We start from the raw sequence: 20,229 nt of genomic DNA on the forward strand, positions 1-20,229 counted from the left end.
CTACTGTTTATACCCTTGAGTTTCAAACAGTTACTGAGTTTTACATTTGTGATTTTTATCTTAAAGGACATTTGCAATCCAAGCATATGGCAATCAGTGCTGCCAGAAATTATTACAGAGTTTCATTAATTCTGATAGAGTAAAATGGGAATTAGAAGCAGAGTATGTTTGGTAACTGTATTGAAGATAAAAAAATTAAATAGCATTAAATAAATTAAAAAAGTATTTTTCATACCTTATAATCGTCTTCATAGTCATTATATCCACAAGAACTTAAGATGTCAGGAAAGGTATCTGACCATCCACTACTTGTACAATTTTTGCTAATATTTCCTGTAAAGTAAAAGTTCAGACTTTAAATTAGAAAGATTCAAACGTCTCCTCATGAACAAATCCTTAAACAACCTAACTGTGTCACTCTGTTTCCACCCTCTGTTTCCTAGCACTCCTGTTAAAGCACCCAGACATTTCCCTACATTCATACTACTTTGGCTTTTACTCTGAGTTGTCTTGCACTAGAGAAAAACAAAAGTAATTCTGAAATGTGGTGACAGGCTTCTACAAGAAGTAAACAGGAAGCTATGGAAAAAGTAGTACACAGGAAAATTATAGCAAACAATAAAATGGAAGTGATCTTTCAGTCTCGACACCACGACCACATGAGAGAGCTGTAACACATTGTGGGAGTTTCAGTTCTAAATGTTTATTGCAGTTCTTTTGAAGGAAAACAATAACGTTATTGTAATATAAGATACTAAGACCTTTTCAATACCAAACATCTAAACTCCAAGAGAGCAGACACGTTCTAGCTTTTGACAAATAGATAGAAGCAGCATGATTTAATTCAGATTTGGAATTTTTGATATTTATTATTCTGCCTTGTCACATGACAACATCTGAATATCTTCATTTGAGTCATTGGAACGCTTTTACAGATTTCAGAAGGTTTAGTGAAGATTGCACATACTTTTCCCTTCATAAACAGTTTAGGCTATCCATGATAAATTAACCAAGATTCACCAGCTCCAGGAATGAAAACCCTTGCTCATCTGTAGATTGTTTTAGTTATCTATTTTTAACTGGAACAAGACTTAATCAACAGTTTTGACAATAAAGGTATTTTAGTCATAACCCAAGTTAGCCTCTGTGTTAAAAGTAATATTGTTAAATAGCTATCCACAGAGACCTCAAAAGCAGATTTTAATCACTGTGGTAAGTTTTGCACTTTTCACCAGCTCACCCACACATGTAAAATGTTGTATGTGCATCATCTGTTTTTAAAACTCCACTAACAAGCCAATATACAAAATTGAACCAGTGTGAAGTAGTGACAAGGTGGTGCAGAAAAGACAGTGGATGTTAGACTTAAAGCAGTTAAATGCTTCAGCAGTCTCAGACACTAATGAGCTCTTTTCAAGTTCCATTAAAAAGTAAAAGGTTTCATAGCAACTACCTGAAATTGTAACAGTGGTAACTTCTAGGTATCAGGTGTTAGTGTTGGCTCAGTACTCTCATGAAGGCAAGGTAGAGCTCCTACTCTAAGCACAGAAGGAACAACTTGCATGTGATGGGCTGGCAACTGTTAAAGGTCCTTTGTCAGACAGATTCAACTGCCTTAATAACTAACACAAAGAGGTAAAAAAGAGCAAGCAATGTCTTCAGCCTTGAAGAGTGTCACTATACCAGATACATATTTTGTATATGACTCCAAGGACACCGTATAGCCCACAAAGACAATTACTTTGTCTTTTCACAATCAGCTCTGTTAAGAATATATTATTGTAACTCTTTAAAAAGAAAATAACAATCTTAAACTGCAAATAAACATATTTAGCGTATTATATTAGAAAATACCAAAACAGGTCCAACAGAAATACACCTTAAAACGAAATACCTGGTTTGCCAGAAAAAAGGCTAAATACTTTCGGACAAGGGACAGTGACAGTCTCTCCAATCTTTGCAGGACGCCAACAGGTGATGTTATCCCAAACTCCGACACACCCTGAAACAAAACCAGCAGGAGTCAGAAGGGATTTCCCCCTGGGGGGTACATCCCAGGTGCAGCATGAAGTAGAGCTAGTGGCATAGCATTCCCATGGGCCTTGCTTTCCTTTGGAAGACATCTAAGTCGGATAATTGGGAAGAAGCCTCTGTGATATAACAAGAATAGGGTTTGGAGATGAAAAAGATAATAGGAGGATTACAGAGTTAATTCTGCATTTGGTTTCCAATTCCACAGAGGTCTCTTTACACAGTTTCCCAAGGAAATGTTATTCTGCAGGAGCCACTTGCTCATGAGGGCTGGGTCTTCCTTCACTCCTCTTAGGGATGACATAGCTCTAAGTGCAGCAGTCATTCTATATTCTATAAAAGGATGCCAAAACCAAAGGATTAGTAATGGGAACACTTCACAAAGTTTATCTGTGTGGGTAGGTAACATGTAAGACTTTATCCTCCACTGCCTCTTACGCTGTATCAACCTCCAAAGAGGTATGTAATAAATGTATTAGCACTCGCAACCTCACACATCCAACAATACTGACCTCAAAGCCTTTTCTTGTGAAGCATTAACAATCTCCAAAGATGGAGATATCATGGACTCTGTGGGCAACCTGCATGCACAAAACATATTCCATGATGAATTTTTCTATGCATCTAATTAGAATTTCCCTTTCTGCAGGTAGTTTCCACTGCGTCCTGTTGTGATTCTTATGCATTTTTTTTTCTGTTCCCATCTGGGAAGAGCCTGGGTCCATCTTCTCTATAAACCCACTACATAGATGAAGACAGCAACCAGTTCACTCTTCTTCAAGCTAAACAAACCAACTTTCAGCCATGACCAGCTAGTCATTATATGTTGCATATTCCTGTGCCATCTCCATACCCACTGCTGAGCTGATTAATGACCTTCCTGTATGCAGAAGCCCAAAACTGGTCATAGTACTCTGCTGAAATGCGGTTTCAAAAGCATCAAGTAGAGACAGACAAATGCTTCTTTTGATCTAACAGTTTGCTAATGTAGCACACCTCTGTACAGGTACATTGCTGCCTCGTATTTAAATTAATGTATTTCTAAAGCAGACTGCTCAAATGGGTTAGCAGAACTTTATCCTAAAAATGTCCATTTCTTCCCAAGAGAGCCTGTAGTTGTTAAGCCAGCTGCAGAATCTAAACTCTAGACATCTCAATTTACTCCATCCTTATTTGCTTAATACTGTGTGGACTAACCTCAGCTTGTCAAGTTCTCCACTTACATGAATAGTACTTACTGTTTTGTTTCCTTTAGCAATTCTGACTCCCAGGCCAATATATCTGACTCCTTCCTTTAGCCTTACCTTAGGGTAAGGGAGACTTACTCAGGAGTAGAAACTTTGAGAGTGATGCTCTTTCTAGCTGTATTCCACAGCTGGCTGAAAAGTTCCTGTTCCCATGATAATTCACTCATTTCTGATTTCTGGTCTTTACCTCCTGAATGAGTGTTTATAGCAACTGACTCAGAGTGCAATACTCTTTTAATTCCATGAACACGCCTGTTTCCCTTGATGATCATGCAGAGTTTGTCCATTCTAGTCTGCTGGCCCCTATAGCTGGTTCATCTGTTTCTTTAAGAATTAACTCATGAGTTTTAGCTATGCTCTGTTCTACCTGTCTACCTTGTACTCCCTTCTAGCACTTGTGGTTTTTCTTTTAGTGTTAGTAATGATATCCCTGAGAAGATGTTGATTTAGTCATCTGTATGTAATTTAAGAGGTTTACATCTGAGTGAGTAATCTCCATAGCCTTTGAAGACAATGGAACTTAAACATGCTGAGGTGCTCCCCAAGTTGCAGTACTAGATCAAAATCAAGTCAGATTCTCTATGATGCAACACAAGGGCTTATGCAACATCAGAGAAGGTTTATCTCAGCCAGTTCAGGTCATGCTTCATTCCCAATTTTTAAGTCAGAAACAACATCAACAATGTGGCATGCAAGTAATCAGAAAGACAAAGAAACTATTTTCTTCATCTGCGAGCACTCAGAACTACAGTGATAAAATTAAACTCTTACAGCTTTGACAGATGCACTGCCTGAGCCAGCATAAACAAGCCCTGGCATAAACAAGAATAATTAGCATCTTGTGTGACTTCAGACCTTTTCAGTTTATCCCCAGTTCCACTAACAAGTCAGAGTTGAGATGAGTCATTAAAGTGTTCTTGCACACCCATAAAAGCTGATGACTTTCACAAAGTTTCTCTCTTGTTCAGTATACTCTCTGTAAAATGGTGGATTTGCTGCAGCAATACACAAACAGTTCAGAGGACTTCAGAAATTTTTGCTACACTGCTCTATGGACAAGGCTAAGGTTTTGGATTTCAGAGCTCCATTAAATTTTCCACAAAAGAACCCATAAAACTCTTATTTAAGGTTCAATTACACAAAGTACAGGAAAAAAATGAGGTCTAAGTCATATTGGCACTGAAATGAATCAAAGGACTTCATATCAGATGTCAAAGTGAGCTTGCAGGAAGGAAATCAGCATGCAAGCTTTTGACATTCCAAACATCACAAGTCACCAAGGTTTTTTTAGGGAATGTATTTTTTAGTTCTGCTTTTCCTCACTATTTCGGAGCTTTACAATCATCTACAGCACAGGACAGAATGACATTTTCCCAGACTCCTTACATGAAATAAATTAAACACCACATATATATTTCTTACATCTAGACTACATTTAAATGAATCAACAACCATACCAGTGAAACTTCAATGGCTGTCATCAAAATTCCAAGAACATTAAACCTCAATTTCTGTACATTTACAGGCTTCTTTATTATGGTGCAGGAAGTCTGAGAAAACTGCTGAAATGTTCTGGATGCATTTATAGTCACTAAATGACTACAGTGTGCTTCTGAAAACTGGGCTGGGGCTGAGCGACAAAATGGTTTTACTGGTGCACTGCCAGAATCTGCTAGAAGTACAACTGTTAACAATACATGCTTTCTGGGATTTCAGATCCCACCTTTCCTCATCTCCGCCTGTTACTACAGATTTTTTGACATTATCACTGTCACAGATACACTTTATGCAGAAGTGGGATAAAATTAACAAGTCTGTCCTTACTATACTTGCATCACTTTGTCTCTTCCATCTCAAAAGCGCATCTCTCTTGTACAGAAGGAGCTAAACTGTGCACAATGGAAACCAGCAGTTAATTCCCCTCTGATCCTGGAAATTCAAGATGTATCAAAACTGGAAACCTTGGTGAGTTTCACAGGTCTTCAAGTTGATACTGCTCTTTACCCATGACAGCATCCTTTTAAAACAACGTATACAATATTGTCACAGGGTGAAAGAGAATGATTCAATTAATCATAAAAGTTTGAAAATTGGTCAGGTTCATTACTGCCAACAGTTGCCTGTTTCTCCACAGTGACTACAGAGCAGCCTACAGCACTAGAAATACCTACACTGTCAGAAAATTAAGATGTGATAAATGCTGTGTTAAGTGTGTCTGTTTCTGCACATAGAATATCTAACTTGATTCACTTTGCTATTCTGCTCTCTTTCCGCTATTCTCTGTCCAGCCACCAGCTCAACCAGTGTTGTGATTTCTGGACTGTCATCCATCACTGCTGCATTTCATAAAAACATTTTCCAGAGAATAATGCATGTGTTACCCATCTCCCACATGCATGTGCCAGTTTCCTAATAGCTCCAAAGGACATTAATCAAAAGCACTTTTATTTTTCAGGTTTAAACAAGGTTTTATGTTTTAGTTCTAGTAATAATTCTACAGAATATATCCCACATTTTAAGTAAAATTTAAATTGTTCGAGTATTTAATGTCTGAAATTTTCTTTATTTGTCATCTATTAAAAATATTTTAAGTACCCCTTACATTCATTAATGGATTTATTCCGTTTGCATCCCACTTCACTAGATTCCCAAGCCTTGAATGTATTTGTCCTTTCACTAATACATGTGCACATCGAAATAGTCCAGCTCTTCATTTGTCTTAGCTTCTCAATGACTTCTGCACATCTCAATGACATCTGCACTACTACCACATGCTTTACCTTCTTCTTTGCCTATTAATAAAGCTAGCAAAGGGGGGGGGGGGGGGGAAGTTCTTTATCTCTATTTCTGAGGTGTCTAGAAGAATGCTCCTGCACCCTGCATGTAATAATACCTTTTCAGTGTTTTCATTTGCATCACTGATTTTCCCAAGTGTTTCTCTTGCAGCATATCCAAGCAAACAATTGATCCTCCCAAGAAAACTTTGCTCAATGGCTTGCTCAAAAGCGCAGCCATGGGGGCACTCCTCTGCTGCTCTTCCCCCTGTTCCTCCAGAAGATGTTGCAGATACTATTCTTAGCACTTACTTTATTTGAATGCTTGGGTTTTAATGCTTGTGATGCATTTGCAGATACTTCATAATGAAACGTAACAGACTATAAATTACATTTTGCTTCTCCTTTTTTTCAGCTTACATAACTACTGTCACCACATTCAGCATCCTGCTACCTGAAATGCAGGCACTGAGCAAGAAGTTTGCTTACCTAGATGTGCTTCGTCACCTGCAAAAACGTGTCGTGCTGGGCTTGTACCGGAAGGGGTTTGCTTCTCCCTGCATTTTCTCTATATATTAACCACCAGGTGGCACTTTGCATTTGGATTTTTAAAACTGACAATTCAAAGAGAGGGCCTGCATTTTCCAAACTGTCTAGTCCTACATGATACATGAAAGAGAGCAAGCTTTGAAAATATGTCAGAAAGTTGTCAGCTAGTCAAGTGTTTATTTTTCAAACAGGGAAACCTTTTGATTTTCGTATTTAACCTGACAGAGCAGAAGCAGTACCACCTCTTATGGGCAATGCTTCCCAGACCATAGGTCTGAGCGCTCCAGCATGTCACTTAGACTATGGATACGTACTGAATTCTTTCGGCATTTTCACACATGTAATACAAAGAAAGGAAAAGGAGGAACCGGAGAAGCAGCAAGCTAGCAAACTGAAAACAAAGCACACACATGGTAGAAGTACATAAAGTGTCAAGAGGAGTCTGACAGTAGGAGAAATATTGTTGCTTCAAGCTACTTTGCTGAAGTTATTTCCTGTCCGCTTTGCTCGGGCTCCTGAATGCAGTGATAGCTCTTAATGGCCCTGAGCAGCATCAGGCCCCTGCCCACGGACTCTGGTCTGGGCCTTCAGTGATGCTGTCGGTGCACCTGATTTCAGCTTCATCACAGCAGTGCCAGTGCCTGCCGCTGCCTGCGCCCTGCTTGGCCACCCCAAGGCAATGTCAAACACTGGTTCCTTGCACCAGGCTGGACCCTGACCCCCCCACACCCTGCAGATTAGGTCCTCAGCTGTCCCTGCCCCAGGGAGATGCCTGATGATCATGGCTGGGGCTGCCCATGGCTACCCTCCCAGTGTCTTGGCAGAGGTGGGACAGGCTCTGGCAGTCCCTGCCTGCCCACAGTCCCCCAAACCACCTTTGGAGCCTGCAATCCCAAAAAAACAAAAACACTGCCTGAAAACAGTCAAGAAGCAGCTCCAATGTGCCTATGTTGAAATAAAGCACTGTGGTGAATTCTGCAGCATATACAAGCTCTGATTATTTAGAAATACCAAAGAAATGCAAATGTAAACTTTAATTACCCAGCAACAAAATCTACTTGTACACAGCAAGAATAATTTTGGAAATCTACAGTATACATCAGATTTAGCTAGTTAAACAGAACCTGAAACCAATAAAAGTTTATGTCATAAAATGTTTGCAATTTATAGGTTTTCAAAAGCCAGTCCTATTACCAGGAATGGCAAAAATACTGAGATTTCTAAGGGATTGTTGGATTTTTCCACTGGATGAAGCATTTCAGAAGACATGTCTTGTTTCCTTTCTGAAAAATAGCATTCCATTAGAGAATCAAAGATTTAAAAGCCAATTTGATACTTTAATATAATTTACATATTCTTGGGGTTGTGTAAGGAAATATGAAGTTGCCAGCTACAAACTTTGGGAGGAAAAAAGAAAAAAAAAAAAAGTATCTGAACACAAAACCACATTTTCATCCAAATTTTATGCCAAGTAAATCCTGCTTTCCAATTACTCAAAATGTTCTTTGGAGACAAGACCTTTTATGTTTGTATACTACAGAGCACTCTAATTTTGCCGTAAGAAGATAATTTTCTATTATACTGCAAATATATTAATAGATATTCTAAGAGGTATCTCCATCTTCATGTTGCCCCAGTGCAGACATGCTGTACATTATTCAAATATACCATTAAATATCAATCTGCTATTCATACAAACCCCACCACAAAATATTAAAGGTCTCTATAAAGTATTTGGACCACATATTTCTGTTAGGTTTGAGAGTCTAACCCATGTGCTCTTTGTGGTATTTGCTGAGGATTTTTTAGTACTTTGGAATTCAGAAATGCTTCGTTGTGAACCTTGATTGCCATGAAGAGCAGACTGTCATGTTCACAGCTGTCTTTATCAGGACTCACGTGTAAAACTATACAGGGCAGTACTTCTTGAAGAATCGTCTAAAAAACACAATGAACTCACTTATGGCTGCACACTTTGCAGGTTCCAAATGCTATTTATTAATGTCTACTGCTGATTTTCTATTTGCATTTTGGGGGGGTTAGACATTTCAGACCTTCACTATTGTACCTGTGACCATATGTTGTGTCTCTTCTTCCCAAAACAGTTTGTTATTGTCAGTCTTAGTAACTGTTATTATGTAAGATTTTTGAACGAGTCTGATCAGGACAATTTCTGTGCTGTCACTTTTTTCTCCTGTTGCTATTTTTCAGGCAGTAATGCCTTTCACTCAAGGTTCCTTCTCACCTATCACCCAGTCTCCTCAAAAGATAAGCCAGTTCTGCCTCTCTCCACTCAGTTAAGTATAGCTTTCACAAAGCTCAGACATTGTCAGCACTATAAGAATGGGCATCTTTATGTGGTGTCATTAAAGACGACACTTCAATTAGTGGAAGCCAAAATAGAGAAACATTCAAAGTAGTCCCTTCAGCTCCTCACATCCATTCTACAGCTAGAAAAGCAGTACCACAGACACTGAAGAAAGCTAAAGTTGTTCTGCCAAGAGCTACTGGTGCTGCATGAAAGGAAATTCCATGATGCCACTATCTTGTTTAGTTCTACCTTTAGTGCTACATTAGATAAATCTAAGCCACACTGCAGTCTGAACCACTGATTCATTTTACAGAAAAATGTCTGCAAAACCAAACAAAGACTTGTAGAAGACCTTAATGAGATTGGGAGCATGAAGAAAGAAGGAAGCTTGAGGAGGTTCCTTTTCAAGTAGCAAAAGAAAGGACTCATCTAGTTTTGTGCAAGTCTCCTGTTGACTGATATAGAGAAGAGAGCAATCATCATGGTGGATTAGTTATACCAAAGTCTTTGTGTGTGATGTAGAGAGATGTGTGTGTATGTGTGGGTTTGGAATGCAAAACAGGCAACTATCTTACTGGAGAAATAACCTTAGCAGCAGAGGTTCCTTAGATAAACTAACTTTTAGACAAACTTGCCATGAGTCCAACATTTGGATATTCATCCCACTGTTCCGAAGACCTTTCAGAAAAACATGCTCTATTCCATCCACAAGATCATGAGCTCTGTGCTGCAGTCACTGAGTGACTCTACTGGCAGTGTCATTTGGGAGACTGGATTATACAGCAACATTTGCCCTTCTTACTTTAAATTTATGAGTAAGTAACAGCATCATTTTGGTAGTTCTCTTTGGTTTAAGTTCCCACTACTAGCTGCATTATTATTATTCATAAGCCTCTCTTTGAGGCTTATGAAGATCTTTCAAAAGCCATTTCTCTTTCCATTTACATCCCTTCCTCAAAGTCAAGAGGTCCTAGCCAAAATTAAAAATGTCTGGCATATAGGTCTCACAAAAACCATACTTTGCAAAGTAGATTTCATGTTTTCATAGTGAAGTATTTTTTGAACTCTTTTGATGTAGAACCCTGTTATAAAGCCTACCAACTGAGCTTTAACACTTATTTTACCATAAGAATTCACTTTTTATTTAAATGTGAACAGAAATGAGTCAATTACTTTAAAATGAAAAATTCTAAATATTGAATAAAGAGAGAATTTGCAGCAGGCCAATTTTATTGTATTTTCAATTACTTTTATTAAGGGATTTCTATTTTTTGTGAGAAGACAAGCCATGGGTAGAAGGTAAAAAATAACTTACTGGTTTTCCATATGGATCTCAAAATCCACAGCTCTTTTGAGCTATTTAGAATGCAGTTCATCTGCCCTCAAAAAAATTAAATGCACAAAAAAAAAAAAATCTTCTGCTAGACTTGCAGCTAAGATGCATCCATACCTTGGGTGTCAGACCATAGGAGGAAAGAACAAATGCAGATAGAAGATAATGCAGTCCTCATAAACTACACAAGTAGATCTGCTAGAGAGCTCTAGAGAGAGGAAAGCATTGCCACAGATCTTTGAAGAGCAGCTTTCCTCCCTAAATGGAGTGTAAGGCTCTCCACTAATGGAAGAGTATGTACTAATATCCCCCAAAAGGGTGCAAACCAGGAGGTCCAGATTAACAGTTTGACATTGGTAAATAGGCAGAATTTAAACAAACTGGGTCCTGTGGTTTTAATATATCCTTAGCATTGTTCAAAGGATATTTACAAAGTATACAGCATTGCCTTGCAAAACACACTACTGCTTTATTAAGCCATGAAGTAAGCAAGTTCTTTGTAGACTTCATAGCGATTTTAGGTGCACTACAGAAATTACACAGTGAAAGTCTTTAGCCTGTGTTTTTAGGCAGCTCAAGTTAAGATGACTGTAACATCATTTTATTATGTTAAAACACCTCATCATAATCACCTTTAAATCATCCCTTTGTGTCTCCCTAACTGGGAGCTGAGTGAGCCTTTGTCTCCAAGTTCAAGCCAAGCCCTTCACTAAATTTTGTTATAGATCCCTTAAGACGAGTAGCACATGCTACAGTTAGAAGAGCATGACAAGGGCTGTATAACACCCTTCCCGTTCAGTTAAAAAAACAAAACAAAATAATAATAAAAAAAAAAAAAACAAAACAGGATTTGTTAAATTATCCTATTACATTTAAAACATTATTCACTACAAGCTTTAGGTGCGGAGCTAGGAGTTGGCCCATTTCCAGCTTGCCAATTTTCATTAGTAATTCTTCTTTATCAACACTCAGAGTATCAACACTCAGGCTGTGTCAGCCTGCAAGTCTCTGTTCAAGATAGTTCTTACATCTTCCTATTAATACAGAGAGTGTATTAGGAAAATAAGGACACAGAGAGAATGGGGATTTCTGGTAATACAAATTCATCTAATGTAGGCTTTCATGAACAGGTTCTTGCTATCTATAACATATTCTTCACATATCTATAATCTGAAGCATAGGATAAATTCTCCTATAACATTAAACATACAGTTTTAAAGAGTTCATTACCACAGAGGCTTTATTCCAGTATCCTCCAAAATTAAAAACTCCCTTATTTTCAACCAGGCATTCAATCCAATAAATCCTTCCACTGCTGTTTTATCAGTACCTGCAGGGCCGAATCAACACTATCAGGCATACTGTCTCCTTCCAAGACATGAAGTCGTTCCATAGCAATTTGCCTTCAGGAGACACTTCTTTTCCAGTGAAAAGAGAATACAAAGAAAACATTGACAGAAACCTTTCTTCCCCTAGGGAACCCAAAGTAAAACAGGTGTGCATCACAAGGATATCCTTGAAACAGCTCAGCATCTGGACAACAGAAGTGAATCTTGAAGAAAGCTTAAGTTGCAAAGCCACATAATAGCTAACAGTGAATTTATTAATTCAAGATTTAATTCATTAAGCTGGGCTAGTAATTATTTCTCCATGTGGCTTCACACCAGTATTATTTGTGTAACAGCTATCACTCTTCACCACTCAAATAAGTAAATAATCTAAAGGTAATTGAATTATTGCAGAAAGATTTTGCCTGAAGAGATATCCATGTAAATTCTTCACTTTTACTGTAATTTTTCTAATTAACGTGGATTAATATAAAGCAGAAATTATAGTAAAATATAAACTGCCTCTGATCCTTTTCATTTCTTTATTGCATAAAAAGTGGTATCAGAGTATGGACTGAGGGAGCTACAAATTTAAATCCAGAGAGAGGTGAAGAAAACATCAGGAGCTGGGATTCATGTTTATACTGAAAGAGCACTACAGACGGCCGCACCATCATCTGCAGAGCATATTCAAAAACTGAATGTGAATAAAACAAATACACTATGTATCACCTCCTTCAGCCAAAGGAAAACAACTGCACTGCAAACGCTGTGGTGTTGCAAGGAGCCCAGTTACCCTGAGATGATACAGACCTGGACTACTACATCAATAGGCAGGTTTAGGCCTTTAAGAACTATTTGGAATTAAATACTTCATGTGACTAAAAGATCATTTAAACAACAGAAATTCTATTATTAGTCTTAGATGTGGCACTATTTTGTAACAATTAAAATTGTATTTTAAGCCAAAGGACATCCAGTTGCATTTCAACATAAAATTTCCCTTTCAGATAAACCTCACTGAAATCCAAGGCTCTCAACTCTTCCTCAGACTTGTTCTTTCTGCTGATCCTGTCATCACCAGCCTACAACCTCTCTGCCAGTCAGAAAATACTAGCAGCAACAGCTTAAACCATGAGAACATGTCCCACTGAGTATGTGCATAGGGCCTGGTTTCAGCTACAGCTTCAGCTGTACCTTTAATGCAGAACCTGCATAAACTCTAAAATATAGACAATTGTAAGCACAGTACAGACAAATATGGCAACTGCAACCACAACAGCAAAGAAAGTAAATGGAGAAAAAACTTGAATATTCCAGTTGTCTCCATGTTACAGCTTATCATTTCTTACCTCTGTAGTCTACTGGCTTTGTACTCTTTAGAAGTTCCATGCATCTTGTTTCCTCCTTGTGAATTTCCAGCTGAAATCTGCATTCTGGATGAATACCATTCACCTGTGTTAAATTAACAAACAAGCCAGGGTCCTTAAATGTAAATTAAAATGCTTTGTGAATGGTGTAACTTACCAATAATTAAAGCCACAACTACCTGGCACTGGTTTTGCCCAAGTCTGTGCTAGGCATTTGACACAGTCATTGCCCATTCTAGCTTCTCACACACCAACTTTTCAAAATTAAATGTCAAAATAACTTGCTAGAGCATTCACCAGCTCCTTCCTGCAGGATTTTAAGGCCAACAGTCTTTAATCAATTAATTACTATTACGTATTTAACTTTCTAGTGCCTTCACCAGTATCTTTTTATGAAACTTTTTTCCTCCAGAAAAAAAATGTGAGCTAAACGGAAGCAGGAACATGAACACACTGACTTTTTTGATTTTGTATTAAGTTATGAAGCTGAAAGTTTAATATGAATCACAGAATCTGAAAGACAATGAAACTGCATTCTGACATGCTCATTTTGCTTTTCTTCTTTTTTCCACCATGCCTTTGCTGTTTGTTTGTTTGTTTTTAATCTCCTGAGAGTCCCAGAGCATGATTATTTGATTAAAGCAAGTACCACACAGAAAGAAAACCCCCCTCCCTTAAAAATGAAAGCACTATTGCCTTTTCTCTTTTACAGCCCTGTTCCTTGGTTTTCAGAAAGTGTTATGTTCACAGGAAGAGACAGGGATGTAGCAGTACTGGGGAGAGGGAAAACAAAAAAAGGGAAAAAAAAAAAAGAAGCACCAAAAAAACAAATCCAAAAGCCACCCCCTACAGAGTTGGACAGAAGTAAGCCAAAATCACATAGCGGAATAGAGAAACATGTAGAGTCCCTAAGAGCCTGCATGGGAGAAATGACTAGTGGGTCATTTCTAGTGGGAAACTAGGAAATGTGGCTTGGCTAAAGGATCAGTGAGATTAGCTCATATGAAGTAACGTTACAATAAAATAAAATGTGAATATGCAGTACATCAGTCATCCTCACACTTGTCTTACCAAGGAAAGGGTGGTCTCTAAGTTTCTCTTTTCTCTCACTCTTTCTTAAGAGACAATAACAGAATTTGGTTATAATCTCCGATTAATGGAACTGTATTTTTGTAATGGCAATACTTAATTAAGCTGTGATCATAGCCCCTGAGTTAGGTCTGAAAACCAGATTATTCTGCAGTCTCTGCAGCTCTGCAAGCCACTTGCACAGCTTTTAAAGATTCAGTGTAACAGCCATAAGCGTAACAGCAGGAACTGTTACAAAAACTCAGAAAAAATTGTTTCCTCTCCAAATGTCTCGTTTCACCAGCAGAACCTTACTTCCTTGTCCCTATCTTTCCTCTATATTGATTACTGAAATTATATGTTCTCAGGGCAGATAGGTTTTCATTTTTGAATTAAATTTGTACAGATCCTTATCATAAATTAGAATGTCTAGCACTTACAATAGGAAGTTCAGAGCTATACTGAAGACATCTGTGGCTTGTTTTGCATTATCCACTTCCCAGACAGTTCCCATATAAAATAATGTCCCATGTATACGTAATATTTTAATTGGCTTTTTCCTTTCACACAGTGGTTTGTTAAGATTTTTTTCCAGCTGCAAATACTTGCTAACTGAAAGTAGATTTCCTATTCATCAAAAATTATTGCAGCTACTGAGTCTTAGAAAGTAGATTCCAGTAAATAGAAATGTTAACTGAGAAATAAATCAAATCAGCTACTGCAATTAAGAAACTTGCCAAAGTGACTTCTCTCTCTCCTACTTCCAAGAACTATCCCAGTATCAGTGATCTAATTTTAAAGGTTACTTTGAGAAGATAAATCTGTCAGTACAAAGGCAAACACATATTACTTTCAAACCTGGGATGTATGCCAAACCACAACATACGTGCTTCTACCACGTACACCTGATTCGTTCAGATGCACCTCACCAAGAAAGATATTTAGGGTTCAAAACTACGTGGCACCGACCATCCCAAAACACATCAAGAACCCCAAAATGGGTTTTGATGGCACTCACCACCTTTGAAGGCTGGTACTCGTCCATCCTTCCCTGTGTTTTACCAAGGGAATGTTAGCCTTTGTAATCACTGAATACAGGACCATGTGCGCTATGCATAGTAAAGGTGCACAGTTAGATGGAAACCCGCCAGTTTACATTTACCTTCAGCATAATTTCCCTTGTTTCGGCGGCAATGACCTGTTACTTAAAATTTACAGCAAAAAAAGCAGACGCCCTAAACGTGAAGGCTTTACTATTCTGAATGCTTTTCACGCTGTTATCTGGTTGCACGTATCAAAGAGAAATTAATCCTGCAGGATTTTCTCCCCGCGTTACGATCGCCAGCGACCCTCTACACCGTACCAAGGCAGCCCTCTGTCAGAACTCGGCAAACTCGCGGTGGTCACCGGTTGCCGGGGAAGATAGGGGGGAACGAGTGACGCGGCGACAGTCGGCCCGGCGCCAGCTGCCCTCCGCGCCGTACCGACCCCTGAACTTCGCGCGGGAGCGCGGGGCTGCGCCGCCCGCGCCCCCGGCCCGGCCGCGCGGCCAGGGAGCCTGTCCCGAGACCCGCCGGAGGGGCAATGGGTAGGGAACCTGGCGGGGGCTGAGGGGCCGGTTCCCTGGGAGCGCCTCGCCCAAGGACAGCCGGTAAGCGCGACGGGCGGCAGTCACTTGTCTCCTGAAGCGAGGGCGACGGGGCTGGAGTCTCCGCACCTGCTACAGGCTACCGCGGAGCTCCCAGCTCCGGGGAACGAGGAAAGCCGTGAAGGAACCGCTAACCTCGAGAACCGGAGTAACGGGAAGAGGCGAAGAGGTCACCCTGTCCACAGCCTGGAAGGGCGACTTTTACCCCTCTCTGGGTCTGGGGGTGAGAATAAGGTGACTTACCCGCCCTAGGCTCCAGCAGACGGAGAGGAGAAGGACCGGCAGGTTGCTCATGCCAGCCAAGCGTCGGGGCCGGTGTTCTCCGCTGCCCCCTTTCGAAGGCGGCGAGCAGGTGCCGGTTCCCGCCGCGGCACCATAGGGCTCGGGGTCCGCCTGGCTGCCAGGGCGCTGAGTCGAGCCCCTCGCCCGCCGGCGGAGCCGCCGCCCCGCGGCTGTAGGCGGGTCCTGCACCTGCTCCCAGCAGCCTGCCACCCGGCTGCCCTGGGCTCCGGCGTCTACGGGCTCTCGGCGCGACGCTGCCACTCCGCGCTCAGGTCCTCCTTTAGACGACGGCTCTCTTCCCTTTTGCTTCTTCTTAGCCCCGCTCCTCGGGGCTTTTGTCCTCCTCCCTCTCCCTGCCGCGTCTGCCCGTCCCCCGTCCCCACCCCCCCACAAGAGGTGCGAGTCGTTCCTTTCAGCCGGGATGCCCCCGCCCGTCCCGGCGCCTCGCAGGAGCTCCCCGGGCTACTGGCGGGTCGTAGACGGCATTTACCTCGCTCAGCCTACCTCGGGAGAAGCCTCCTCTTCGCATGCATACCCGTCCACAGGGGCCTGGGTGCCCATTCTGACGGCGTACCAGTGCCAGCACTGGGTTGGTTGCCTTTCGGTCGTGAAACGAAGCAGGGTTTCCCCATATCAGACGCACGCGAAAAGCCAGACACAGAAGGAGGGTAAGTGAAGGGATCACTGGCAGGACGAGTCTCATCAAAGGGCATATTGACAGCTACATTACAAAATATTTCTTTACCCCAAGCTGGTGTTCTTGATGTATCAACAGACGACAGACAGTTTAAGACATGTTAATGCCTGGCAGTTTACATGAAGCACGGGTCTTGGTTTTGTCTCACAAGACATATTGACATTCACGTTAGCCCGTGCCTTTTGTTACAGAAACAGCAGAGTATGTGCTAGCTTTTAGCTGAAAATAAGAATAAATTAGAGTCATCTTTACTCTGCACTGTCATTTCAGTACTACATATTAAAAGTGCCTGAGCAAGCAGCATAGTAATTTCCTATATAGCATTATGCCACTCAAAATAACCAGCTGTGAGCACAACCAAGGACAGTTCTAGGAAAAACATGTTAATGCTTTTGCAAAAATTAATGCATTGAGAACAAAGATCTGATTACCATCTCTGTGATATCACTAAAAATAAATAGTACAAACCCTAAAAAGCAGTGCCATAACCTGCATACAGAGAGCAGAGGGAAACATGAATGTAGACAGAACTTCTTGTAGTATGGCATATGAGCAAGTAATTAAAATATTCTCACTGTAACAGAAAATAGTACCCTTGTGAATTGACTTTGATCTGTATGCAACAAATGGATTGAAATGCCAAATTGCACCTACTGCTGGAACAGCTGATTTGGAGAAGAACATGGTTTTATGCTTCTAGGTCTGAGATTCCCAAGCAGACTCTCAGGTCAAGCCTCTTGGAAACAGAGAACTACACAGGGCAACCCCTGTGCTTCCTGAGGCCCGTGTCCTCTTTGGGCTTTTGGTTATTGTAAACACATGCAGTCTGGGGGTGCTCCTCACAATTTTGTAATCTCAAAACCATTTCTCATATATTTTCTTTCACAAGAATCTGATGCCTTATAATCATCACAAGACTTTGGAAAATCCTTCTCTCTCTTTAGAAGTGATTTCTTGCACTTTATAGGACTGACATCCTGCTAAGACTGCAGTCATTCTCATGAGCAGAACTTTTATGTGTCAGGACTCTTCGGGTCCTTCAGCAGTTAAGCCAACAGCAGTGCCTGCATAGAGAGGGGCTCTCAAGGCAGACTGTCAACCAGCTGGACTGCCCAGGCAGCTGAGGACACCAAAACTCAGTGTTCAATTCTTCAAGTAAATGATTCATCAGGCTGTTGAAGCTGAGTAGCCTGAGAAACCAATTAACAAATTAGTGTTAACGTTCTGTATAAAAACAATCCTGAGAACTGTCATCAGTATTCCTTCTGTGGAATGGCAGAAACTAATGTCTTGAGTAGTATGCAGTCTACATATCCCAGAACAAGCAAAGAAGTTTTGAAATGTGCATCTGTTCTAGCAGAAGATTGTCCAGAGTCAGATTTTTGTGGGGTTTTGTTTGGTTAGTTGTTTTTTTTCCCAAAGAATCAGCACTTTTAGAGTAAAAGAAAATTCATTGTTCTTTTTCCACCATTTCTTCTGTTGCCATTCCCAGTGACTCTTTGACATAAGGCATCAGATGAAAATAAAAAGCATCGAATGCTAATATTTTTGTTTAGATCTAGCTAAGTGATTATTTTTTCCCTGAAAACAATACAAAATATCGGTGGTTGAAGCCCAGAAAACGTAGTTCAAGTTCCTTTCACTTCAGCATAGCACAGTTCAGTGCCCTGTTGTAGCACATGCAGAGGGGAAAAAAAGAACAAGAATTGAACTAACCCAGCCATTGATATCTAGAGATACATACAAATGAGACTGATGCTCTTATGCAGCAGAGTGGACAGAGTTTTGAAGGAACCAAGGACCTGTGTATATTTCACAAGTCACTGTAGATTTGATGCCATTTACAAGAATGAGCTGTCAAATTAAGGAGAGAACAAGGAGATTTTGTAGAGTTACCCATGAGGCACAGAAGGGCTGCACAGACAGAGCAACAGGATGGAGTCCAAACACAAAGAGAAGTTCATCTCCTTGTCACAACCGAGGTCGTAAAAAAGTAAATACAGTTTACCTGAAACAGATAAAATTCTCAATCAGCAGGGCCCGAGTTTTACAGAAAGGGCAGTAAAAGTGGAAATAGGAAGTTCAGCAGCAGTTAGTGGACATAGTGTCAAGCAATGCCAAGGTACTGCGAGCTCTTTGCTCCCACAGCACATGCAGGATCCAAAAGGTTTGCTCCAGTTCCAGCTGTTTGAAAAGCCTGGGTACCAAGGAACAGTACATGCCAGGAGTGTTATAAGTACCTTCTGCCTGGATGTCTGTCTCTTCAGAGTCCTCAAGTACACAGTGTTGGCAGTAAGTAGCTGATGTGATTTTGATCAGGCCTATGAAGAAGCTAACTCTCTACTGTCATCCTGCATTTTGTTAAGGCCTTTTTTTTTTCCTGCAGTCCAAGTATTTATGGCAAGGTTTCATCAGCCATGTAAATAGATGTTAGAGAAGGTTTCCAAGAAAAGGAATTGGAATTGTGACTTTAGTGTATGTGCCATTTGGATCTGAATTTGCTACAGAGCTTCAGGTTTAATTAGTGATTTTTGAGTCTTTTTCTGGACATGAAGAAGTAAAATCTTTTTATACTGAAAAAATGAATTATTTTTTATTCTGATACAATGGGAGCAAAATTGCCCCTATTATTTTTTTGAATGGTTAGTTTTTATTCTGCTAACAGTTTTTGGTACAATCTCAAGTAAAAGATAGACCGCCTCAAAACTCTAGAGGCAAATATCACAAACTGAAGAAAAAACTGAACTCATTAAGTGGTAGGCAAGCCTTTAGAAAAGTAGAGAAGACTAAATGCAGAAGAGAGGACAATTGAAAACTGGAATAAAATACAAGTAATATTTATCAGGAGGAGTCAGCACCAGCTTAATCCAATACTTTACTAAGAAAAAGTAAGAAAATGTCTTTCTACACAAAGACAAGACATTAGATTTATTCTAGATAGTTTTCAGTAAAGCATTTGGTACCGGGCTATAGAAATTACTGGTTAAAACTGAAATGATAGATCTTAGTGAAAAATCTATTTGGCCAAAATGTAGTTAAATGAATCCGATGAATAATGCAGCTGTGTAAAAGGAGGATAAAAGAAAATAGCAGTGAAATTACTCAGAGGTCAGACTGAGGTCTTACTTTATTATTTTTAGTACTTAATTTCAGTTTTGACAAAACAAAATTTGCTGATGACTTAAGGTGTTGTCTATAGTAAGCAATACCTGGATATCCTACAGAGCTGGATCAGTTGAAAACAAAGTAACAGAAATAAATTGGGAACTTAATAAAGCTAAATGGAAGGTCATATTCTAAAGAACAACAAATGAGTGTTTCCACCATAAGCTAAAGGGCAAGAGCAGGAAGTCCTGTGTGTACAAGACAGTGTGTGGCAAATCTGAGTGTTCATGTGATATGGCTGTGAAAAATAAGTATGATCTTAGGATATATGGGAGAGATACTTGCTGTAGAGTTAGAAAGACAATGAGGGTAGGTAACATGCAAAGGACTGGTCAGTTCTTATCTGGAGTATTCCATATAAATTGAGCAACCTGCAGTCAAGAAGGATGAATTCAGCAGGTGCAGAGCAAATAAATGTAGAGCTAA

At 40.1% G+C, this 20,229-nt stretch overlaps 1 protein-coding gene across 1 annotated transcript in view; it reads right to left on the bottom strand.

Annotated features, from left to right (window-relative positions):
- VIPR2 (vasoactive intestinal peptide receptor 2) overlaps positions 1-15,953 on the bottom strand; it is a 49,927-nt gene extending 33,974 nt beyond the window's left edge. The window contains exons 1-4 of the mRNA XM_054390025.1: positions 15,903-15,953; positions 12,926-13,028; positions 1,895-2,002; positions 236-333 (exon numbers count right to left, since the gene is read on the bottom strand). Of these exons, the coding sequence (XP_054246000.1) occupies positions 236-333; positions 1,895-2,002; positions 12,926-13,028; positions 15,903-15,953 (360 nt within the window). The remainder of the gene's footprint in view (positions 1-235; positions 334-1,894; positions 2,003-12,925; positions 13,029-15,902) is intronic.
- Between the last annotated feature and the right edge of the window lie 4,276 nt (positions 15,954-20,229).

Source organism: Indicator indicator, chromosome 20, assembly GCF_027791375.1.
Source record: "Indicator indicator isolate 239-I01 chromosome 20, UM_Iind_1.1, whole genome shotgun sequence".
NCBI lineage: Eukaryota > Metazoa > Chordata > Aves > Piciformes > Indicatoridae > Indicator > Indicator indicator.